The 27,101-nt window shown below is 36.1% G+C and overlaps 1 protein-coding gene across 1 annotated transcript in view; it reads right to left on the bottom strand.

Moving 5' to 3' along the window:
- Nucleotides 1–27,101, bottom strand: part of LOC150083273 (uncharacterized) — a 388,767-nt gene that overhangs the window by 18,241 nt on the left and 343,425 nt on the right. Inside the window, exon 10 of the mRNA XM_090377951.1 lies at nucleotides 2,820–2,882. Within this exon, the coding sequence (XP_090234077.1) occupies nucleotides 2,820–2,882 (63 nt within the window). The remainder of the gene's footprint in view (nucleotides 1–2,819; nucleotides 2,883–27,101) is intronic.

The raw sequence follows: 27,101 nt of genomic DNA, 5'->3' as shown, positions 1-27,101 counted from the left end.
CAATGCCTGTCAGACTGCCAAATGTCCTTTCAGTATTAGTCTCCAAGCTATTCAGAGAACTTAAATCAAGGTAGAAAAGATTGCACAATCACCAAACCAGCCTCTTCCACCCTGGCGTGCAACTTCTCCCTTAAAATCTGAGGAAAATGAAATACTCCATCGTCTGTCCACCTGCAACTCTATTCAGCATACCAAGCTGAACATTCTGACTTCATACCAGTTTACACAGATGGCTTGAAATCTGAATCATATTTTGGATCTGTTACTGTCTTTCCAGACACCACTGTATCAGAGCAGATTCTCCCTGAATGCAGCATATTTACTGCAGAACTGCACACTATGGAGTTAGCCTTGGATCACATTAGTAGTTGCCAGTGCCAACAGTTCATTTTATATTCCGATTCTTTGAGCATCTTACAAGCTTTATCATCAGTGGGATATAATCCTCATCCAATTCTGTCTCTAGTTCAGCAGAAGTCTCTCTCTTTCTTTCTCCATGAACGTGAATAAGATATCTGCTTCTGCTGGATTCCCAATCACATTGGGATTATGAGAAATGATTTGGCTGACACTACAGCCAAATCAGCAATTCCTGTTAATAATTGCTGCCTGTCAGTCCCATATACAGACTATAGGCAAATAATACACCAAAAGATACACTCCCATTGGCAAGATAAGTGGAATAGACAGACTACTAATAAATTACATTATATAAAGCCTGTAATTTCACCGTAGCAGTCTAGTCTGCACAGGAATCGTAAAGAGGAAATAATTCTTGCTTGGACCTGCATAGGACATAGTCATCTGACACACTCATATTTGCTGAGGGCTGATGACCCTTCTATGTGTGAGTCCTGTGATACAGTTTTATCTCTGAGACTTGTTTTAATGATACACATTTTACCACTTTTAACCATCTGACTGAACCTTATACACTCAATCAGATTTTATCCGATGATGACATTGTGTCAGCTATTTTTATAACTTATTAATTTATATACATATATATATATATATATATATATAATAAAGCACACTCTTTAGTAGATATATACAGTGTTTTAAACATATACTTAACTTTTGACCAAGTAATCTCCTTAAAAGGTTACCTGAGCCTATTTTTAACTTGTCTTGGTGCATAATAGCCATTGCTGCTAATGTGCCATTAAAATCATACACCAAACCAAATCAAACAGCACTGCTTGGAGCATAGTTAATAAATTTGATGAATTTGAAGTTCTGATCAAGATATCAATGCAAACATTGTTAGAATATCAAAGATGTGGCCTACTCACTCAGATATAAGGGATGCAAAATTTGAATATGGGGAGTACAATGTGTACAGAACGGACAGACAGGATAGGAAGTGCGGAGGGTTTATGCTCTTAGTTAAGAAGCACATAAAATCTAAGTCAGTGAATCCAGTTGACATGGGTGGCCAGTGCAAGATTGAGTCACTTTGGTGTGACATAAACACTGGAAAGCAAAAATGAGAGTAGGAGTGTGCCATAGGCGTAATGACTCTAATGAGTACAGCAAACAACTGTACAGAGAAATAGAGTGAGCCAGTAAATCAGAATGTCTTTCTGAATATTGATTGGAACTTGTGGGTTTGTTACTCGTACACTAGCACAACTTTTGTGGATTTATTGGATGACTGTTTTCTACAGGCAGCATGTTAGAGATCCAACAAGAGAGAGAGAGAGAGAGAGAGAGAGAGAGTGTAATAGTCTTGATCTCATTATCAGCAGAGATTATTCATACATTAAGAATCTGCAGTTAAAAACACCGCTAGGTGGCACAGATAACAGTGTATTGATGTGGGATTTATATATGAATGTAACTACCATTAAGGGAATAGTTTTTTATTTTATAAAGGTGGCTACAGTGGTCTCAAACATTATTTAAATTCTGTATAGTGGGATCAATTGACAATGTTACCATCAGCATTCAAGGATTAATGATAGCAGCTACTAGACTTTTCATACCAACTAAGAAATATTGTTCAAGGTTTAGGCCTAAATGGATGTCAGATAACTAATCAGACTCATCTCAGACAAGAAAAATGCATGGGATGCATGTAAATTCTCATGTGACACAGCCACCTGTGGTAGATATAAACTAGTCTCTAATGAAGTCACAAAGGTTGGTTAGGTAAGCTAAGGCAGATTATGAGATCTCTTTGGCAAAGGATGCAAAGATAAACAGAAAAGTCTTCTTTACTTATGTAATCACTAGAAGGAAGGGAATGAATTGCATTGGTCCACTTGATGTTGGTGATCCTACTCAGGTTGCTTACTAAACTGAATGAGTATTTCGCGTATATATTCATACATGAGATATTTTTTAGGGAAGTGGATACCAGAGAGTTAAATGATTTTGTAATAACTGAGAAGAGAGTGAAAAATAAATTATTGAAGTTAAACATAAGAAAGGCACCTGAGATGGATGGGATCTATCTAATTATATTAAGGGAGGCAGCAAAGTTTCCTAGGGTTTGGTGTTGTGCCCATTGTTGTTTTCTATATTTATTAATGATATTGATGAAGGCATATTAGGCTTAGTGGCCAAGTTTACAGGGTGGTTAATGACAGTAACGACGGTATGCTACTGCAACAGGATCTATAAAAGTTAGGCAGATGGGCTGAGAAATGGCTTGAGCATATGCTAATAAAAATTGGTAGCTGTGTTAGCTGTTTTGATGGTATAGTGACTGCAATAACACTCAAGTCAAATTGTGAACTCATCTGGCTCTGACCATAAAAAGTGGAAATTAATTAACTTTATTCAAAATTTTCTTAAGAAAATAAAATGTTTACCAAAGTCACTGTCACAGAAATATTGGGCCATCTGCTTCATTCTGGGACATGGTTTGCAAGAACCTAGAGGAAAGATAAAATATTGATAGCTTAATAAGCCACAGTTTAAAGAGTGTAAAAATAAACCTGCTTATATATATATGCCTCCACAATATGATGGAATAAACACAAACAGAAAATGGAATAAACACACTAACTTAAAGGGATACCTTATACTAAAGATTACAGACTCCCTTTAGGTTAATGTGTTTATCCTGTTTTTTGCTTGAATCCATCCTGAATAATGGCATAACCTAACAAAACATAACCTTTTTTTTACTAGACTTTCATTTTGCCAGGTAACCTGACCAGTTTAAGAAAACTAAGTGAAAAATGGAATAAACACATGGTACCCTGATGTTGCCAGCCTGTGCATCACATTCCTGGTGGCTTCAATTGATTTAAATATGGCATTCACTCTAATGCAAACCAGCAGTGATTAACAGCCTATCCGAGCAACATGTGGGAAGAGTTATGCTTGCTGATAACTGCATTACACCATAAACTTCGATCGGCACTACCAATGAAAGTGTATACGGTATTCTAAAGATTAATCAAAAAAATCACATTTTTCACTTTTGAGACACTGAGAAATCTGATTCTTATTCATGGTTGTACTTCTTTAATTATAGCATAATCAGTGATACAGATCAAAGTCAAGTAAATAGTGAAATTTGTTTTAATTAAAATGCTGCAATCTCATACATAGAAAAAGTGCTAAAAACGGGAGAGAGAGAGAAACCCATTACAAGAAAAAGAAACAGAAATTCATTGCAGAGATAGCATTCATCTCTGCAATGAATCCATACCCACCAAGAATTTGCGTATTTCTCCACAACAACCGTGGAAACATGTTCCAACAATCAACTCCCCACTGGCTGAATGCAAACTTCTGCACATGTGTCCTGCAACAATCCTTCCTCAACTTGAATTTATGCCCCCTCATATATGTAGTCTCAGCAAGAACAAGAATGCCATTAACATTCAGCTCACTCAGTCCTGTCAAGGCCTTAAACACCTCAATCAGATCACCCTGCAGGTGCCTAGTGTCCAGATTCTGCAATTTGCAGAACTGAAGCCTTTGTAGGTAAGAGCACTCTTTTGTTTCCTTACCAATCTGAGTGCCCTTCTCTGCACCTGTTCCAACAGACTACATCCTTCCTAAAGTGAGGCCTCCAGACTGGTATACAGTACTCAAGGTGGCTTAATCATGGCCTTTTACAATGAGATAATCACCTCATAATTATCTCTACAAAGTTTCTGTATATCATTGACAAAACCCTATGAGTTGTCCTGGCATGTGTGCACTGGTCAAAAAATTTCATATCCGACTGCACAATTACCCCAGGTCTTTTTCATTTTTCCACCACCCTGAGTGAAGTACTACACATTTGATAAGTTACTTGGGGATTACTACTACCCACATGCAGTATCTTACTTTTGTCACGGTTAAACTTCAACTGCCATTTCTCAGCCCATCGACCTATCATGTTGCAGTGGCTCACCCTGATTACTGTCATTAACTACACTGCCAACCTTTGCATCATCTACAAACTTAGACATTAATAAATATTGAAAACAACAATGGGCCCAGCACTGAACTTAGGGGGAACTCTAGTAATAACATTAGTCCACCATTGATAACACTAGCCAACACTATTTTTACCTCCAAGAACTTAAATGCTGTTTTTAACCAATTTTTGTGCGTAGATTTTGAAAATCACCATGATAGTTTCACTTTATATCACAGTTATTAAATATAGAGGGAGTTATGTTTTACCAAAATATGCCAATTTTGCATAATCTAGCCAGTAATGTATGACATACTGATTTATTATAAGAGATATAAGCTAATTCTCTTAATTTTAGCAATCGATTCTGGCCTCGGTTTTCTTGTAATAAACACAATCAGACTTGTACCTATGGTCTAAGTTCAAATTCCAATGCAAAAATTCACAATTTGAAAAGAGCATACAGAATTTTTGGTGAGGATTTTTGTAGGCTGTGCCAAGGTTTTCCAAGTATTAACTGATCGTCACATGTTCTCAGGGTTGTAAATCTATCCTTCAAACATAAAAACAGTTTTCAAAATATTTTGCTACTGAGGGCAGTATGTGTTTTTGCAAAGACATTATTGGACTTTTGAAAGAACTAGGTGTCGTGCATAAATCAGATGAATGGCATTTATTCATAGATGCCTCAAAATTAAGTTTAAAAGCAGTTTTGCTTCATAATGGGAATGAATTTCCATCATTTCCTGTTTCATTCAGTTGTATTTAAAGAAAGTCATGAAAGCATGTCTAAAGTTCTACATGCTATAATAAAATACCAGGATTATGGTTGCAACATATACAGTGACCTTAAGGTTATTGGTTTGCAGGAGGGAGGTTCGCAAAATGGTTGTAGTAGTTGTTTTTTGTGTTTGTGGGACAGTCGTGCAATAAAAGAACATTATGTTATGCAACATTGGGATGTTATGCAACATCCTAGTTCATACTAGGATGGTGTAAAATATATTCCTTTAGTGGATTCCTTGTCCTTCAGACAAGGTTCTTCTTTCAACCCTGCACATCAAACTTGGATTGATGAAAAATTTCGTGAAGAGACTAGATAAAGAAGGTAACGGATTTGCATACTTGAGAAGTGTGTTTCCTAACTTAACGTATGCTAAACTTAAGGTAGGAATTTTTGTAGGACCCCAAATTAGAAAACTCCTGAAAGATGATGGGTTTGAAACCCAGTTAAAGGATGTTGAATTGGCAGCTTGGCAATCATTTAAGGTAGTAGTACGTGGGGTAATAGGAAAGAAGAAGACTATGAAATATTGGTGTTCAATTTAATCAAGTGCTGCAAAAATGGGCTGTCCGAATGTCATTGAAATTTCATTTTCTTCATTCCACTCACATCTCCCTGAAAATCTGGGAGATGTGAGTGATGAACAAGGGGAGCGGTTTCATCAAGATATTTCCGCGATGGAAAAGCGGTACAAAGGTCGCTGGGATCCTGTAATGATGGGGGATTACTGCTGGTTCCTTGTGAGGGAGAGTAAGCAGGAATACAAGAGAAAATCCCTTAGTAGCAAACATTTTTAAGGACAGTTACAGATGTGATGATTATATATTATTGAAATATAACTATTTCGCTATGATTTCTGATAATTTTTCCCAAGTTATATGAGTTATAGAGAATGTATAATATTTTTTTACACTTGTATTACAAACTTGAATTATACACATATATATATCCCTTTATTTTAACATTAAATGTTGGTACATCTTTTGATTAGACGCGATAGAGACTTTTAGCATTAGCATTAGCATTAGCAGAGGCATATGATGCAAGAAAGCAAGCTTATTCAGCATCAGCCAAAAAAAAAAAAAAAAAAAAAAACCCACTCCCATTTCACCCCTCCGTTCGTTCGAAATACCTGTCCAGTTGAGCTTTAAATTTGTTTAGGCTATCAACTTCAACAACAAGTGATGGAAGTCGGTTCCACCAACCAACCGCCCGCTGGCCAAAGGCAAATTTCCGCACATCTATCCGACATCCGTCCTTCCTCAATTTGAATTTATGCCCTCTGAGGTGATTATTCTGAGAAAGATGAAGAATCCCATTGGCATTGAGCATGCTCAAACCATTCAAAGCCTTATACACCTCTATCAGATCACCTCGCCGGTGCCTAGTCTCCAAACTCTGTAATTTGCAAAACTTAAGCCTTTCTTCGTAAGAGCAACCCTTTGTTCCATTTACTAATCTTGTTGCCCTTCTCTGTACCCGTTCCAGCAGCTCTACATCCTTCTTGAAATGAGGCCTCCAGACCTGTATACAGTACTCAAGATGTGGCCTTACCATTGCCTTATACAAGGGAATAATCACCTCCTTATCCCTGCTAGAAAAATTCCTGTATAGGAATAGGAATGTAAATTCATAAAAATATTCCTGTATAGGAATATTTTTATGATGATTTTCGGAATCAACCTGTTTATTTCCTCTAGATCATATATTTTTATTGTGGAGGTATGATAAAAAATTTTTTTTGTTGGCTAGTGTAACCATTCTCTGTCTTCTTCCACATAGCCCTCCCTTTATCCATAGCAGTAACTTGCCCCCCACCTCTCGCTCTCCCTCCCTTTGTTAACATGAAATGCCAATGCTTTACTCGTAACAATGTTATTTATATTAAAAGTTGGTACATCAGAATAACACACAAATGTTCTTATTTAAAAATTTCTTTCTTGTCTTTGTTTGCAAAATCACTAATTTGTTCTTTAAGGTCCAATTTGATGTCCATGTGTGTGTTCAGTAGCTAATATGGTGAGATCATTTAATTAATATGGTTTTCCCTATAGAATTTCTTTTAGTCTTTTATTATTTTTAATTTACTAAATGCATGCTTGCCACCATTACCAGAAACAAGAAATAATGTATGGTGGCCCTCTGCTATTATATAATAATAATATTATGATTAGGAAAATAATAAATAATTAAATATTTGTATAATTATTATTATTGTTATTGTATAAGTTTTCTGTAATCCATATATGCATATCCAGAGGCTATGCCTCTCTGTATATGTATATATGGATTACAGAAAACTCGAATAAAATAATGAAAAGTTAATGATACACCAAGAAATACACAGTTTGGTGGTGCAGTGTCTTGGATTTTGGTATCAGATCAATTTTTCTCAATCATATGGTGACTGCTGACTGTTATTTGCATCTCTTTGGACAATTTGCCCCATTCTCCAAAGTATAGATGTCATTTTCAACTAAACTTTTTTTTTTTCCCCACCATTGGCTGATGCAGAATAATTTCCTTCTTTGCATCCACTGTCCATTGTAATACTAACACTAAACATTTTTTGAACAGGGTGGGACTTGACTGTATACAACAAATGTGAGCATTTTCAGATTCGATTTCATGCCTGTTTGGGTATGGATGGTGGAGAAGGCTACCGTGTCCTTGGTGCCAATAAAACTCAATTCAAAGAAACAAACCATATTCTTGAGATCTAAACTTATGCAACTTCTGATGGAGGTTCCTTTGGATATTGTTTACATAAAGAAACATAATTCAAGTAAAGAAACACAATATTTGTACTGTCTGTGAACTGCACCAATAAAGAAATGTTGGCTAGAGTAAAGGAACATTTATAAAGAAAACTATGGCACATTCTGTTCCTGATGCATTACAACTTCTGCATCCCCCTACCCTCCCAAGGACCAGCCCGGTACAACTCAATACTGATTTAGCCACTTGATAAGTGTGGAATACATTTCCACAAATATGTTGTTACCATTATTATAATTTAACCCTTCTGTAGTAAAATAATTTTGACACAGCAGCTTTTTCCATTCCTCATTTCCACACTTTTAGTCCACCTTCCAGGATGTGAAATTTGTGTCCTGACTGTACTGTCCGAGTTCCACCATTGATATGCATGCGTGCACGCACACACACGCACACACACACACACGCGCACACACGCACACACACACAATATATTCTGTATAATTTATACAAACTATCTTGCATACCAAGATATCCTAATTCTCTCTTTTCCCATAAGTCTTACCATTCGTAAATGCCTACAATAGGATTGAATAGAAATTTAGAGGTTATGTGATTGTAGAGTTTGTGGAATAAAATTACCTTAATGCACCTAAAAATTTTGTCAGCAATGAAAATTAGCCACTGCTACTCAGCAGTGAAATGAAATCTCTATACAGAGTGTTTCATTTAAAAGACACTGAAATTATTGTGTTTATTTTGAACTTTAGGCTGTTTGTTATCTAGATCTTTATTCAGAGGCAAAACTATAAATACTGGGATCCATCCCCATATGATCTTTAACAAACACTAAACCAGCAGTTGCCCCTTTACCCCCATGGTCGTCGACCTGGCTGAATCTAATGAACTAAATTTGGGCTAATTATTACCGTTTAGAATTTATGATTTCTAAATTTAAATTTTGTCTTATTGACTGCATATTTATTGATGGATAAGTTGTTTCTTGTCTGCAGTTTAGTCTAGAAACGTCATTGGTTTACTTATAAAATGAATGTAAACTGATTTTACCAGGATAATTCATTTAATTTTTAAATAAATGAAATACCAGTGGTTATAGCCTGGGCAGACAGAACACAAACTACTGTCGTGTAACCACCTATGTTCTGCAGCTAAATGCGTGCACTAAGAGTGAGCATTATGTACAACCATTGTTTTATTTTATTTTATTTATTAATTTTTTTTCAATTAAATCGGTTTGTTAGTTTCAGAAGTATACCAAACCAAACACAATTTTATACTAAACCGAGAACTGAGAATAGTTTTCCCATTGAGAAGAAAAAAAGCAATTTATAGACAAATTTAAAATCTAAAATTGCTTGTCCATCCAATTTTAGCATCAAATTAAAATAAAAAAACTATAAGGGTAGTTCTATGTACAAAAACAAGTTAAAAAGTTCATATAAAAGTGTACGATTCTGAATGGTTATGGAGCTATGACTATTTGAATATTGAGTTTTAACTGATCAAAAATAAAATAATACAGTAATAAAAAATATAAGCAAACATGTACTTAGTGAAATGGTCATCCATACTAAGATTGTGTCTGCTTATTCTTATATATATTTTTAATATTTTTATTACTTTTAACCATTCAAAATTCTCTAGGCATTTTTTTAAATTCGCAGTCTCCTACTTGTTCAGAATTGGCCACATTTGTATGAACTTTTTTTTTTTTTTTTTTATGTGAAACATCCTTGCTGGCACCAACAAAAATTTCAACCGAGCAAATCTGATTGGTCACAGAAGCATGGTCACGAAACTGATTATGCCATCCGGTTCCACCTCCAGAAGTGCTTTGCATGCTCCCACCTCTAGTCTGTGTCAAGTACTCGACACGATGGTAATGTATTTAGAGTTTGTGATGCATATTTTTGTGACTGGCACGATACCTCGAGTTCTAATGAACTGACTTACAGAAATCAAACACCATTTGTTTGAATTTCATTGAACTGCTTTAGAAAAACAATAAAACAAATAATTTTCAAAAATAAAATTTGAGTGTTCAGTGATGCCAAAGTCAAGTGCAGAGCATTCTCAAGCAAGAATGAAAGCGACAAGACCTAAGAAAATAAAGACGAAAGTAGCAACGAGTGCCCGAAAATAAAAAAGACAAACAGAAAATCAAGTGCTGGATTTAGCAGTGCCTTCAACCAGCAATGCCACTTCATCTAACAGTGATGTACCCGAAGTGACTATTAATTATGTACAACAGAACATTGCTCCTTTTCCTTATGCTGACTGCTATTTACATAAGAATGTGCATCCAACTGATTTCATTGGCATTCGGATTCCAGAACACTGTAGGTTTACCGAGCTGTCTAATCATAGTGAATAGATCGTGCTTACGTTGGTTGAGTTTTAAATTGTCCATAGGAAGGTTCATGCTGTTCAAGTTTGTTGCAATCACAAGTATACGTCTCTTATTTTAGCTATCATAAAACCATCATATATTGTCTTCCAGCTGAGATTATGGAAATTTGTGAATGATCAATAAAATATTTACAATAAAAAGCTCTTTTATTTCGTAATATATACAAATCAAAATACCAAAAAGAAACGCGAAAGATGTTCCACATAAAACCATCTACCGCATGTGCTCGCTACACGCACCATTTTTTAAAAATTGTTTTGGTGCTTATACTACCCCTATAACTTTGTCAGTGTAATTTGCAAACACCCTGTATCTGTGTGTGTAGAAATTACTGCTTTAGCTGTTGTAGTAATAGAAGAACTTTTAGAATTTATGAGTTCAGAGGAGTGAATAGTTATGATTTCAGTACAGTGAAGCACCAGTGCACCTGCCTCAATACAAAGAACCGTGGGGTAAGGCAGCCAAGAGAGGGTTTCTGTGAAATTTTTTACTGTGAAAACAAAAGTAGGCCAACACGTGGAACAGTTATGGATATGTGTTGAATATGTACATAGAATGTGTTTCCCCTTATTTTAATACTTTCCCCTGGGTATAGCACTAAGCAGCTATACCCAGGGGAAGGTATTAAAATAAAATACACTTTTACAGAATATCAGGTTAACTAAACAATTTTTTAAGAATAATGACTTTTTTTTTAATAATGCACAGTGCGCTAAAAGTAAAAATTAAGGTAATGCCATAGAGTATATTGCTGTACCCAAAGAAATCGGTTGCAGCAATATACTTTATGGCATTATGGAACCCAACACTAAAGGCCTTTTTGCATAATTAAGGTAATAATATGAAGTTAAATGAATTACAACTGATAGCTCAGAAAAGATAGAAAGAATATGTAAATAAATAAACATAAACCAAGTTGCATATTATCTTATCATGTTTATTTATAAATAAATAAATACAAATTTGTAATTTATTTAATAAATAAATTTATTAAATGAATTACAACTAATAGCTTAGAAAAGATAAAAGAACATATTAATTAATAAAGAATCATAAACCAAGGTACATATGTTGTTATTTATTTATTTTTTATTTATATATTATTTCTATTTTTTGTATGCTTAAGTAAAATTCAACAACCTTAAAACAGAGAAATTTTGAAATAGAAAAAGGAGTCGTGCAGGGATGCCCTTTGTCTCCATATCTATTTAATATCTACCTAGAAGAACTAATGAAATCAATTGAAGAAAAAAGAGGCAAAATAATAAATGGAAAAAATATAAACACAAAATATGCAGATGATATTGTGATTTTAATAGAAACCAAAGAACAACTAAAAGAAATATTAACAAACATCGATAAAGCGAACAACAATTATGGGATTAATATTAATATAAATAAAACCAAAGTAATGCAAAGGGAAAAACGTAGAAAACATAAACAATCCAAAATAACCGGAAACCTAAGTAATATTGACCAAATTAATCACAGACAACATCGGATGGACAAACATGAACAAACTCAAAAACATATGGAAGAGCAATAAAATCTCAAATAGTCTAAAAATTAAACTATATGAAACTGTCATCATACCCACAGCAACTTATGGATCAGAGAATTGGAGAATAAATAAGAAAGAAAAGCAAAAAATAATGTCATTTGAAATGAGATGTCTAAGGAAAATCAATAAAACAAATTGGAGAGAACATAAAACTAATGAACAAGTAAGGAGAGATCTAAATTTTTTAATGCAGTATAATAGAGCAGATCTACAAAAAACAACTTCGGTGGTTTGGACATGTGAACCGGATGAAACAACACAGGCTGCCTAATGTAGTACTGACAGGAAGAATTGGAGATAAGAGACCACCAGGAAGACCCAAAAGATGATGGCTCCAATGCCTAAAGGAAAACACAGGCTTTCAGAGTTATCAACAAATGATGCAAGATTCAAGAGATCCACAACAATGGCGGACAAGATGTAAATAGGGACTCAACCTGTGCCAAACGGAAGAGTAGGAGGATGATGATGATGTATGCAACTAGTTATAATTCATTTAACTTCGTATACATTAATTTTTATTTAATTTACTGCGCATTATTAAAAAGCCATTATTTATTTAAAAATTGTTTCATTTTTTTTATTTAATTTACTGCGCATTATTTAAAAGCCATTATTTATTTAAAAATTGTTTGCCTACCCTTTTTCTTAAAAAGCGTATTCTCTAAAAGTGTATTTTGTTCTATATATATTTTTTTAATTCGTTTATTTTTTACCGGTAAAATTTTAAAACTTCATATTTTCGATTTTCAAATCATGTAAAGTTGAGTAAATTAAGCCAGCATAATAAGCGTTTGCATAATTTTTAATGTTTATATATTTAATTTTTAATTGCGTTTATAGTTTCATTAATTTATTCTCAAATATTAGACAGGTAGCGTGACAAGTATATTTTGCATAACTTCGTCTGCTTCTGTAGTATAATGAAACTATAGTATAACGGTATCATTTGGACATTTTTAGTTTGACGTTTTCTGTGCGTGTTGTTCAGTTTGTTAGTTTTATTTATCTGGATGGTATAAAATGGATAAAAGATTATATCCATTTTTGACTGCGTTATTTTACTTTTGTGCTCGACATTATTTTCAGAGACAAATCATTACATTCTCTGAAGGCAGGTAGAGAAACGATTAATTTCTACCCCTTGTCTTGATTCACTCTGGTAATACTGTATATATTCGTTTGTTTCTAAGGTGAGTTGCTGTATTTTTCATTTTATGTTTATTTTTTTATATACCGGTTTATACTTTAGATAGGCAATTCAGTGGCGCATTATACCTTCATGGGGCCCAAGGCAAAATGGGGCACAATCAATATTAAATATCGAGTGACAGAAGAACAGGAGAGGCTGAACTTAGTTCAGCTCTCCGTGTTCTGTCACTCAATATTTAATGTTCTTACACTCGTTCATTTAGGTTTCTTACAGTGATCAAAAACTGCCGAATTATTCCTCTGCACCTCAATTCTGCTTGGACATTCCCTCAAGGCTGGTTGTTAAGATCGTGGCTATCTTCTCCCTGATACTCTACTGCATGAGGGCGCCGGTTACGTACAAGGCAGTCTTTATATTTTCAATTAACTCAACTATTTAAAGAAGAACTAAATATAAAATTTCATCAAAATCGATAAAACCATTTTTGAAGAAAACGTAATTTTCAAATTAATCTTCAAATCAAGTTCATTGACCTTGGCGGGTAGAAAGTTCAGTTTCTGATAAAAATCACATATTAGTAAAAAACAACAATCAGTTTTTGAAACAGTGATTTTGGGACCCCTCTGATTGAGCCCTAGGCAGATGTCTTTTTTGCCAATAAGATAACGCGCCACTGGTGAATATTCTTGCTGCACATGGGTAACAGGCAGGGATGGCCAGGGCTGCAGTGTATAGTTGTGCACCTTATCATGAGGGTCGCCATCCATAGTTTAATAGTTTATTTTAAAAGTTAAAATAATTAAAAATGAGAATGCTTATTGTTGCTTTTGTTTTTACTTTGCCATGCACATTATTAAAAGTTACCAGCCTATTACATTATCATCTAAAATTTGCTTATTTGATTAGCATTAGCATTAGTAGAGGCATTTGATGCAAAAAAGCAAGCTTATGCAGCATCAGCCAAAAAAAAAAAAAAAAAACCACTTCACCCCTCTGTTCATTCAAAATACCTGTCCAGCTGAGCCTTAAACTTATTTAGGCTATCAACTTCCATGACAAGGGATGGAAGTCTGTTCCACCAACCAACCACCCGCTGGCTAAAGGCAAAAATGAAAAATGATTATGAAAACATCTACCTTAAATTGCAAGGATACAGTAATGAATAGTTAATAGCTACATGCACATAACTCAATCTACTACTTAGTTTTATGCTTTGTTGTTTTGAAGTGTCTCTAGCTATTTTGGCACCCCACAGCTTAACTCCTACGTGAAAATTGTTTTTACTGGAAATTTTCATTGTGAACTGAAATGTGTTTGGTGCTTATCTTAATTTATGCCTTCTGTACTGGAAATTTTCATCTTGAACTGAAATGTGTTTGGTGCTTATCTTAATTTATGCCTTCTGCAAATGGAATCTTAAAGGTACGTATATATAATTAAATATTATTAAAACAATTTTGAGAAATAAAAAATTTAAAAAAAGTTTCTGAAAATTTATTTTAAATGGAAGATTTTTATTTTTAAATTTATAGGCCAGTACCGAGAGGTATCATTTTCAGGAAGGGATGGGATGGGATGCTTGAAATATGTTATGTTAAAAATGAAATCTGTTTGTTTATTTAACTTTTAGTCATCTAAAGGAGAACGACAGTCATCCAGCATTTTCAAAACTGTTGCTCATGGTTGATATTTGTACCTGTAGGGCTGAGAACTCTCAGTACTTTCCTAACTTACCCAAATTCATATTTTTAGTGTGATTTCAGATATGCTATTAGTCAGTAGTCTAAGTAATTGGGCCTAAATTTGAACTGGAGGACAGTAGCCCTCCGTGTGACCACTCTTATTTCGATTTCAGTGTGTGCCTTGTTTGCTAACTGGATAACGATGCAATTATTTAATTTGGATCTTGTTATAATTTGTGTAACAGTTCTGATTATAGTCCAATGTTCCTGTTCATTGTGTAATCATGCAATTTTTTTATTTACGTGGAAAAAAAATTTTTTTTTTAAGATGCGACAAGTGCCTGTATTTCTGCCCAGACATGATAGAAGAGGGTCCATGATGAGAGACTGTGCAAAGCTCATGGTGATTTTTAAAAGGAAAGACTGTTTTCACAAGGACGGGATACAATGCTTAAATAGGCATGCAAAAAATTCTATGAGTATCTGTCTATACAGTATTAGGTGAGTTGAAAAACTGCTAGCTTATTATGATACAGAGACTAATAGATTAACAGTGCAGGGAGAAGTGTAAGTAATTCTTGCACTGCTTATTTTGGAAGCAGCAGTCTGGAAACCAAGATGTTGGGGATTTCAAGGCATGCTGGATGTATTTGCATGGAACAAGCAAATACATGGGCTACATTAGGGTAACTAAGAGTGAGATGTGCATATACACCAATGCTAGGAGCATTTTTATTTATTTATTTTATAAACTATGTGGCCCCAGCCAACTTTTCTATCAACCTCACCCACCTATTTACAATACTGTACAGATATCAAACACACTGCTACTGGTTGTTTACCATCCCTGGCATGTGGAGGTGGCCAGGGATCCACTATCTGTGTATTGATAATACCAAATAAATAAATAGAAAAAAATAGCAAGAATAGGTAAGAGAAAAGACAGTGAAAGAAGTAGGAGAGGAAAACAAACTCAGTACAGAGCTTGAAGCAACAGTAGTCAGTAAATCCGTGCCTCCTAAAGCAGAAACAAAAAAGTCTGTCCTGCTCCTGACCAACTGCAGTCCATTCCAGAACGATGGACATAAAGTATTTAAAACAGAATGCAATGAAGGAAGATTCATAGTGAGTAATTCGCACAGTATGTTTTATGTTCTTAAATGAACATTTTTGATAAGAATGTCCGCTCCTTGCACCATGAATACAAACTATTTCCTTTACATAACAATGTTGTTGTTATTTGGTTTTTAGGAGCATTAGCAACTAAGGCCATATTGCTCCAGGGATATGCGGTGGTCATTCCCTGACCTTTCCGCATCCTCCGTATTTGGTGGTCACGGGCTCGAACCCCGGTCTAATCAAGAAGCGTGTGCTACACACTGCTGCTCCTGCCCACCTGGCTACAGAGGCACCACATAACAATGTCTCACGGTATGTCCATAGTGAAGACATCTGTAGCACATCATGGTTAAATAGCATTCTAAATAAATTTGAAGTAGTGGTCAAGTAATCAAAAGCAGACATTTGTGAATTTATTGGACAACTGTTTTTCTGCAGCAGCATGGTAGAGAAGCAACAAGAGAAAGTAAAACCCTTGATCTGATTATCAGCATCTAAATACATGTAAATTTTTAGGTGATACAGAAGCCTATGGTAGACATAAACTAGTCAGCAATTAAGTCACAAAGGAGGTTAGGCAAGCTAAAGCATATTTTGAGAAGTCTTCTCAAAAGAAGAGAAATTTTTGAGAAGGAAGGTGTTGGTTGAATTACATTGTTACAGTAGATATGAATGGATTAATTTGATGATCCTGCTTAGGTTGCTGACAAATCAAATAGGTATTTTGCATCTGCATTCACACATGGAATTTCTTAGAGATGGGATGCCAGAAGTGAGTGAAATTCTGGTGGGAAGTTGAATGATTTTTTGATAATTGAAGAGTAGAAATTGTTGAAGCTAAACATAAAAAACGCACCTGGGGTAGATGGGATCTATCCAGTTATAAATGAAGCAGTGAAAGAGGTAAGCAAACCTTTAGCCATGATTATGAGAGCATCCCTGGATTTGGGGGAGGTCCAATTCGACTAGAGATGTACAAATGTATCTTCAATTCACAAAAGGGACCAAAGGGAGGCATAAGTAATTACATACCTGTTCACTTGATTTCTCAGGGGAAATATTGGAATCACTGATTAAAGAAGTAATGTAGGACCATCTAGACAGGAATGCAGTCACGGCATGAATTTGTTAAGAGGTGATCCAGTCTGACCAATTTGATTGGATACTGTGATGCAGTAACAAAGGAACTTGATGCAAAAAATAATTTTGATATCATATACTTGGATTTCAGGAAAGCTTTAATCATGTTGCACATCGACACATGTGCCAATTAAATAATGAGACTGATGCTACTACAAAAATAAAGAATAACACTAACAGCAAAGTAAAGTTATATTTTTGAAGTAATCACTGTTTACATCTTTTATACAAGTTTTGAAAACACTTCTGAAACTCCTCTTCTAGTACTGCTTTCAGCTGGTCGGTCACTGCACCCTGGATGTCCTCTATCATCCCGTATCGCATTCCTTTCATGGCTCTTTTCATTTTGGGGAACAAAAAGTAATCTGCAGGAGTTAAATCTGGGAGATATGGAGGGTGTTCAATGATCAGAATCGATTTTTTTTTTTTTTTTTTTTTGCCAAAAATTGCTTGCAAGCAACCTCGTTGAAATTGATGTCTTCAGTTACAGTTTTTCTAATCTTTGTTATAATATCCGGTGTTCGAACAGAGATCGGTCGGCCAGGTCAGGGATCATACTCTAATGACTCGCGTCCTTTACGCACATGCTTCTTGATTAGACTGGGGGTTCGAGCCCGTGACCAAATACGGAGGATGCAGAATGGTCAGGGAATGACCACCGCATATCCCCTGAGCAATATGTCCTTAGTTGCTAATGCTCCTAAAAACCAATAACAAACAAACAAGTGTCCTTTACAAAAACCATTCAAACACTCTTGGTCGAGACAAACATTCATTACCATAAACTTTTTTTTAAATTGTTAAAAGTTTCTGTAGCACATTTTCACAATTTACAATAAAATTTGATAACTGCTATTTGCTCAATTTTCAATTTTCTGACGACATGCACAAAACTACTATTATTCTTTCCGTCATAAATCCGAACTACTGACTGGATAAGTTTGAAATTGCACTCATCGGAAAGAGTGCACTGTAGCAGATCTAATCATATTCACTGTAACTCACTGTAATTCACTGTAACTCAATCTAACCATTCACTGTTGAACAAAAGCCGAGAATTAGGGTTGAATTTGAAAGTGTCTGCAATTCTGCCCAGACACGATAGGAGGGAGTATATGATGAGAGCCTTGTCGATAAATTCGGCCCTGGAAAGATTGTGCAAGGCTCAAGGGGTAGAATTTTTTTCAGCCTGGACTGTACTTGTTAACAGGAGAGATTGCTTCTACAGGGATGGGATACACTTAAATAGAAAGGGTGCAAGAATATTTGCTGATGCTATCGAGGCAGTGTTAGGTGGGTCGGAAAACTGCTAGCTTGGGGGGAGACAAAGAGATTCTTGCACTGCTTCTACTAGAATGAGCAGAAGCCTGAAAAACAAGATGCTTGATATTTCAGAGACTGCTGGGAGCCATTGCGGTACAAGTAAACACATGGGTTGTGTTAGGGTAGCTAAGAATAGAAACAGGTGCAGGTATACTTGCGTGTACACCAATGCTAGGAGTTTAGTAAATAAATTTGATGAATTTGAGGTATTGCTCAAAACATCAAAGGCAGATATTGTTGGGATATCAGAGACATGGTGTCACACAGATATAAGGGATGCAGAACTGGAATTTGGGGAGTACAACGTCTACAGAAAGGATAGACAGGATAGGAAGTGGGGATGGGTTATGCTATTAGTTAAGAAACACATAAAAACCAAGGAAGTGAAGCCAGTCGACATCGCTGGACAGTGCAGTGTTGAGTCAGTTTGGTGTGACATAAGCATTGGGAGATCAAAATTGAGAGTAGGAGTGTGCTATAGGCCTAATGACTCTGATGATTATAATAAGAAACTGTACAGGGAAATAGAGTGGGCCAGTAAATCAGAGAGTCTTATAATGGGAGATTTTAATTTCCCAGATATTGACTGGAATTTGGGGGCTGGTCACTCACACACTAGCAGGGCTTTTGTGGATTTATTGGATGATTGTTTTCTACATCAGCATGTTCGGGAGGCAACTAGAGGGAGTAATACTCTTGATTTGATTATCAGCAGTGATTCTTCATGCATTAAGAATCTGCAGATAAATGAACCACTAGGTGGCAGTGATCACAGTGTGCTGAAGTGGGATTTACTCAAAGAGGTAACTACCATTAGGGGTAAAGGGAAGGGTTATTGCTTCCGTAAAGGCGACTACAATGGACTGAGACAGTATTTAAATTCTATACAGTGGGACCAACCGATGATGTTACCAACAGCAAATTCAAAATGGGAAGCATTCAAAGAACTTATCTTGGAAGCTACTAGGCTTTACATACCAACTAAGAAATATTGTTCAAGGTTTAGGCCAAAATGGATGTCAGATGAACTAATGAGGCATATGGCAGAGAAGAAAAATGCATGGGATACTTACAAATTAACACATGACACAGAAGCCTATGATAGATACAAGTCGATATGCAACCAAGTTACAAAGGAGGTTAGGCAGGCGAAGGCAGATTACGAGAAATCCTTGGCAAGGGATGCAAAGAAAAACAGCAAAGAGTTCTTTACTTATGTAAACTCTAGAAGGAAGGGGATGAATCAGATTGGTCCACTTGATATTGATGGGTCAACTGTTGATGATCCTGCTCAGGTAGCTAACAAACTAAATGAATATTTTGCATCGACATTCACACATGAGGAGTTATTCAGCGAGGGGAATGCCAGAGGTGTATTCAACTCTAGCAGTAAGCTACAGAATCTTGAAATAACTGGGAGTAAAGTGGAGGAGAAACTGTTGAAGATAAACACAAGAAAGGCACCCCGGGTGGATGGATCTATCCAGTTATATTAAAGGAGGCAGCAAAGGAAGTAAGCAAACTCTTAGCCATAATTATGAGAGCTTCCTTGGACTCAGGGGAGGTACCCATAGACTGGAAATGTGCAAATGTGACCCCAATTCACAAAGGAGGATCAAAGGCTGACACAAGTAATTATAGACCTGTGAGCTTAACTTCTGTTCCAGGAAAATTAATGGAGGCACTGGTTAAAGAAGCACTGCAGGATCATTTAGACAAGACTTCAGTTATAGCTCGGACACAGCATGGTTTTGTTAAGGGGAAGTCTTGCCTAACCAATTTGATTGGATACTATGATGCAGTCACAAAAGAACTGGATGCAGGGAATAGCTTTGATATTATATACTTGGATCTTAGAAAGGCTTTTGATACTGTTGCACATGGAAGACTGCTACACAAATTGGAGCAGTGTGACATTGGAGGCAAATTGCTGCTATGGATAAAGGGGTGGTTGAGGGGGAGAAGACAGAGAGTGGTAATCAATGGACACTGCTCATCGTGGACTAATGTTATTAGTGGAGTCCCTCAGGGCTCAGTTTTGGGTCCATTATTGTTTTCTGTATTTATAAATGATATTGATGATGGTATATCAAGCTTAATGTCCAAGTTTGCAGACGATACAAAGGTTGGCAGGGTTGTCAAGGACACTACTGACACTATGCTGCTGCAACAGGATCTGGAAAGGTTGAGCAGATGGGCCGAGAGGTGGCAAATGAAGTTTAACATTGACAAATGTAAAGTACTACACATGGGAAACAGCAACCCCAGAGCAACGTATCAATATTGTAATTTCAATATTATGATCAGTAATTTCTTTACTGTTGAAGTGCTGAGATTTTCACTGTTTTCCATTTCTATTTACCTGCACACCATAGCGCTAAAGAACAACTTAGTTATACTTTTCAAGAGACGTTTCTATAAAATTTATATATTTATACAGCTATATTTATTTCCTGTTCAATGAAAATGAAATGATCAGTGAACATGCCCTAGACTGCATAAGTACACCTGCCCTGAGTGACCGTGGTACAAGCCCCTGTGATACAAGTAGGGTGTTGCTTCTTGTATTCTCTGTGTTGTAAAATCCTCTAACTGATTGGTGGCCATGAAATATAAATAGGAATTCTTTTTTTTTTTTTTTTATTTAGCATATTTTCTGTTAGTGTTGAGCATAAGATGACTCATTTATTTATGACAGCGCTTTTTCTCCCAGGAATATAAAAGCTGTATATCGTGTCTCTGAACAGATTACCAAGAACACATACACTCATAAGCAAACACATTATGACCACCCCTATTTCCACACTTTTACGCATCCCACAACATCTAGGAGTGACATCACCTACTGGCACACCATATATAGTGAGGGCACATGGTAGTACGAAGCCTGTGCCATGGGGAAAGGGAAGGACCTGACGGAGTGACATAATAAAAAAGGCATGCGAGGGAGAAAAGGAAAACCTCACGGAGTGTAGTGTTAATTGTAATGGTACTCCAGGGGTTTCCCCCCAACCTCACTTCAAGCAATGTGATGAATACAAACTCTGTAAAGGCCAGATTCATGTAGGTTAGTGAGTATTTGTGTAGTACTAGTGTAGGTTGTGTTCATCTGGCCTCTTAGCCCAGGAGCCTGTGTTTTCACAGAAAACCCTCTAGTTTAGGAGCCTGACCACTGCCTTATACAAGGGGATAATCACCTTCTTATCCCTGCTAACAAAATTCCTGTATATCATTAACAAGACCCCATGAGCTACTGTTGCAGCCTCTCTGCTCTGCTCAGAAAATATCATATCTGACTGCACAATCACCCCCAGGTCTTTTTCATTCTCCACTACTCTGAGTGTAATACTGCACAGTTGGTACATTACTCTGGGATTACTGCTACCCATATGAACTACTTTGCATTTGTCAATGCTAAATTTCAGTTGCCAACTCAGCCCATCTGCCCAACTTTTATAGATCCTGTTGCAGTAGAAAACTATCATTAACAACCCTGCAATCTTCGTATCGTGTGCAAACTTGGACATTAAGCCTGACAAAGGATGATCTCATAATCATGGGTAAGGGTTTTCTTACTTCCTTTGCTGCCTCCTTTATTATAACTGGATAGATTGCATCCACCCCCAGGTACCTTACTTATATTTAACTTCAACAATTTCTCCTCCATTTTGCTCTCCCTTATTACAAAATCATATAGCTCCCTGAGCAGAATCATCGACAGTTGAACCATTGATATCAAGTGGACCAATTTGATTCATTCTCTTCCTTCTAGAATTTACATATGTAAAGAAGTCTTTGCTGTTTTTATTTGCCTCCTTTGCAAAAGATTGCTTGCCTAACCTCCTTTGTGACATGATTACAGACTTGATCATAGCTTGTATCTACCATAAACTTCTGCGTTACTTGATACTTTATATGCTCCCATGCATTTTTCTTTTCTGCCACAAGCCTCATTAGTTCATCTGACATCCATTTAGGCCTAAACCTTGAGCAGTATTTTTTAGTTGGTATGAAAAGTCTAGTAGCTTCCAAGATTAATTCCTTGAATGCTTCCCATTTAGAATTTGCTGTTGGTAACATCATCAGGTTCCACTGTATAGAATTTAAAACTGTCTGAGACCACTGTAAGCACCTTTACAAAAGCAAAAACCTTCCCTTTAAAGCTGATGGTAGTTATATCTTTGGGTAATTCCCACATCAATACACTGTGAACACTGTCACCTAGTGGTTCCGTTATCTACAGATTTCTTAATACATGAATAATCACTTTTGATAAAATTGTCTGATAGAAGATATGTGTTATGGTAGTTGTAAAGTGTTAGAGCACATGGTTTTTTTGTTTTTTAATACAAAAATGTATCTTGTTATGAGTTCATTGAATGTTCGGTGACATTCCCTCAAGACTGGTGCTTAATAAGAAAGATTGCTGTCAAAATTCGTAGACAGTTTATTATTTTGGCATTTTGAATAGCTTATTCTTTGTTCTCTCTTACGTGTTATGTACAGCATAAGTTTAAAAAAATAATTATGAATACATACATTTATTATATATACTGTACTGCAATTTGCATGAATAGACAGTATTACATGAACTAGGTTATATTAAAGAAAGTATAGGGCACATGCAGTTTTAGGACTGTTAGCTTACAGACTGGCAGCCTTCAATACCCTTTCCCAATTTGTGGTCGAGGAACGTTGTATCGGCTATGCAGAAAAATTTTAATAAATATGTAGATTCTGTTGACCGCATTTCTTTTTTTAAAATTTAATCTTCTGCTATTTTTGAAAAATAAAATTTATAAAATGAAGCATCATGGAAAAAATCTTATCAAGTAGTTCTGTACGAAATTTTATTTATTTATTTAAAAAAAAGAAATAGGTTTGACGTTCACAACTAGAGAACAAAGATTTACATACGAAGACAATACAACGTAGATATAAAAACGGAAAGTAGCCGTTTACGTTATTTTTCTGTACTGTGTGAAAAAGATGAGTAGTAATAGGATAGGATTTGAACCGATTGTTGGTATGGTAGTTTTGCCACTCAGACAAGGAGGTGGAAAAATGTTTCTCCCTAGACAACAGTAGTAGTATTTTCTTTATTTTATATTCAGCTTGAGCTGGGTGCTGCCGACATATCCTTTCCGCTGACGGGTCCAAACAAAATGCCTGTAGCTGATGTGAACAAAATGCTTCTTAAGTAACCAACAAATAACTGTTTTTCTTAAAGTTTGAAAATTAGACTTAGATTTGATTTTTTTTTTTTTGTGAAATATCCTTGAAATGAGTTGAGATTATTTTAGTTTTGCCAAACAGTTACTGTTTATGAGTTAAATTTAAGTTTATGTGGGATGAAAAGCCACCATCTTGCTTGTTGACATTGTGTGGGATGAAAAGCTGTAGTCATTAAACTTACAATTTCTGTCTAAACAATAAAAGAATTGCCAGCTGACATGTCCAAAATCCTTCCTTCTGGAGGCAGTGTTCCTCTGTTGGTTCTGCTTCTGTCCATTTTTCACGATATGATTTCCCAGGTGCTCCAATAAATTTTTCCTTAAGATTATAATTTTGCCATTTCAGTTGTTAGCATGAGAATAAAGTGAATATATTTAAGTATCATCAAATGTGCTTGCTTAAACGAGTTAAAGTGAAAATTATCAACGTTAAGTTAGACATTTCAGTTTTAGTTGTTAGCACAAGAATAAAGTGGAAATTTAATCATCAAGAGTGCTTACTTAAATGAGTTAAAGTGAAAATTACCAACTTGAAGATTCTAATTTTGCTGCATAAGTTTTTTAATTTTTAGTTGTTGTCACAAGAATAAAGTGTATTTTTTAATCTCCAACAATTGTACTTTCTTGAAAATTAGTCTTAGCTTATTTTTGTCAATCTTTTTAAAACTAGTTAAGATTATTTCAGCTTCACCAAACAGTTAAGCTCTTTAGTAGTTAATTTCAAAAGTTTTATGCTGGATGAAAAGTAACTGTCTGCATTGAACTTTGAATTTCCATCCAAATGTATGCAAAGCTGATATGTCATTCTTAAGTGACCAGCAAATAATGCTTTCTCGACAAATTAAAAATTACCAATGTAAAAGTAATATAGATTGTACAAATCATACCAAGAATAATGTGTATATCAGCAAATAAGTCTGTTTTTTTTCTTAAATTTTGAAAATCAGGCAGTTAAGTTTTATTAAACCCCTTTAAAACCAATTAAGATTATTTAGTTTTTGCCAACCAGTTAAGCTGTTTAGTAGTTAGTTTTAAAGTTTCATGTGGAATGAAAAGCCGATTTTGCTGGATTAAACCCCCCCAGTTTTACCCGGGGAGGGGGGAAACGTTGCTATCTATGCCCGAGACCGACTAACAACCACGGAGTGAGAAAAGCCAATAAAAGTTCTTCACATCATCGACAAGAATCGAACTCCGGCTGTTTCCACCCGGTGATACCACTGTGCTACACGTGCAAACTGGATATTAGTAAAAAAAAAAAAAAAAAACTATTAAGGTTGCCTAGAAAGACACTTCAACAATCCATGTGTATTGGGTCTGTAAATTGCGTGTGCTCTTTTTTGGTCGATTTGCGTGCTTTACTGGATGAAAAACCAGTGTTTACTGAGGAAAAACGTTGCTAGGTATGACAGACCGACAAACTCAGCCACGGAGTGAAAAAAAGTCCATGAACGGTCATTGATGGGAATCAAACCAAGGCCTTTTTCACCCAGTGTGGGAGGCAGTGAAGATGCTACTGCGCAGACATGGACATTAGTAAGCCTGTCAGGCATTTCCGTAGGTGCTTATCCAGTGGGCTTTTGAACTTTCCCAAGCCACCATCATCAACTACTCATGAAAATAGCTTATTCCAGTGATTAATATTCACTGGCTAAAGTAAGCTTACTACGTCCAGTTATAATTCTTCCCCTTTAGTTTGTATTTATGCCTGGTTGTTCTTGTGTCTCTTAATACTGTGAACATTTCATCTTCGTTATGTGCTCCTTTCGATGCTTTTTAAACTTAAATAAGATCCTTTCTGAAGTGCATAATTATCTAGTCCTATATCCCAGATGAACAATTTGGAATTCAAAAATACATCACAAAGGGTGTCAAGATTACTACTCAGGATTTCTAAGAGGTACAATTTTCCTGCTAACTGGACAAATCCACCCTTTACCTTCCGTGATCTTCCGACAGGATATTAGAAGAGTTCTGGAGAACTTTGATACCAAGAAGTCTAGGTCCTGATGACGTAGCCAAGTGGTCATGAGTGCAAGCGTAGTAGCACATGCTCTTTGAGTGGACCAGGGACTAAATACCCTTAACATTTGTATTGATTGATGTATTGTAAATTCCACTGACCTGGTCGTCGTGCTGAGATAAAAACAAGAACATTTTTTTTCCCTAAAACTTATAATGATTCAGTGGTGGACAAAAAAAACTGCAACACCTTAAAAAAGTAACATTGTAGTGAAACGTATAAGATATCATTTGATTACAGTCATTTTGTTTGTGGCAAAGTAAGATATTGCATCAGACAGTAATTGCAATGTATTCCATTAGCCGCTTCTATAAATACAGTGTTTGAAGGGTGTACACGCTCATTAGTATCCTGTTTTGCGGAGGTATATGCATAGCTCGATATGTTCAGTTGACACAGAAAAAAAAGTGTAGCTGTTGCTATGTCCCAGGAAGGGCTTTCTACATGTGCTATTGCTGATAAAATAGGCTGCCACAAGTAAACAGTATCCTGGGTGATGCGAAGATAAGACCTGGATCAGGCCGTAAGCAAGTGACTACGCCTTCACAAAATCAATATTTGAAATGGCTATGCCTTTATAATTGCCATGCTTGTGCTCCTGATCAAAAACTGGATTTTGAGATGGCCTCTGGTGTTGAAACAACTGCATGAACTAAACAAAGACTGCTTTTGGAATGTGGTCTACATGCCTATCGGTCCAAGAAGAAGCTTTTGTTGACCCAACAAATGATGAAGAAGCGACTTGTTTGGTCTAAAGCGCATGTTTCATGGAAAAAAAGAGCAGTGGGAAACGGGCATCTTTTCTGACCAATCGAAATACAACCTGCATGTGTCAACATGTGTTGTGTCTTACGCAAGGCGTCCCCTAAACGTTAGTTTATCTCCGCCATGGTTCTCTTTGATGATCTACAAGACCCTATACAATGGCTAGAAATGAGTGTAGTGTTATGTTTGTGTAGTGTGTGTGTGTTGTTTTTGTTTAGCTGTTTAGCCACTTTGCTACCACGAAGCAGCGATCACCAGGAAGGCTGCTTCCCAGTACCCGAATATGCCATGAGGAGGCTGGCCCAACTATCCACGTATTAAACTAAATGTAATATTTCAAGCACCCATAGGAATAAGCGCAACTCATATGGGTGCAGCAGTCTCCTATAATGATCACTGTCAAGCTGAGCTTCAGAGAACTAGATAGACTTCAGGAATGGTCAGAAAAATGGCAGCTATGCTTTAATCCAACAAAGTGTAAGGTATTACACCTGGGAAAAAGTAATCCCAAAATAATTTATTCACTTGATGGAGCAATGCAGGTTTGGAGGTGATTGTTGTATCCAGATGCCTGATAAGCCTTTCCATAGTGTCCCACAAGTGCTCTATGGAACTGATATCTGGGGAGTTCGGAGGCCAATCGATATGCTGGAAGTCAGAACTGTGTTCCTCAAACCATTCCTGCACAACAAGTGCCCAATGGTTTGGTGCATTCTCATCTTGGAAGACACCATCGCCATTCATGAAAAAGAGTAACATAGCGGGATGTACCCAGTCAGCAAGCAGTTGACGACAGCAG

Source organism: Mastigoproctus giganteus, chromosome 7, assembly GCF_048544385.1.
Source record: "Mastigoproctus giganteus isolate SK-2022 chromosome 7, ASM4854438v1, whole genome shotgun sequence".
NCBI classification, from domain to species: Eukaryota; Metazoa; Arthropoda; class Arachnida; order Uropygi; family Thelyphonidae; genus Mastigoproctus; species Mastigoproctus giganteus.
This window is presented reverse-complemented; position numbering and strand designations above follow the sequence as displayed.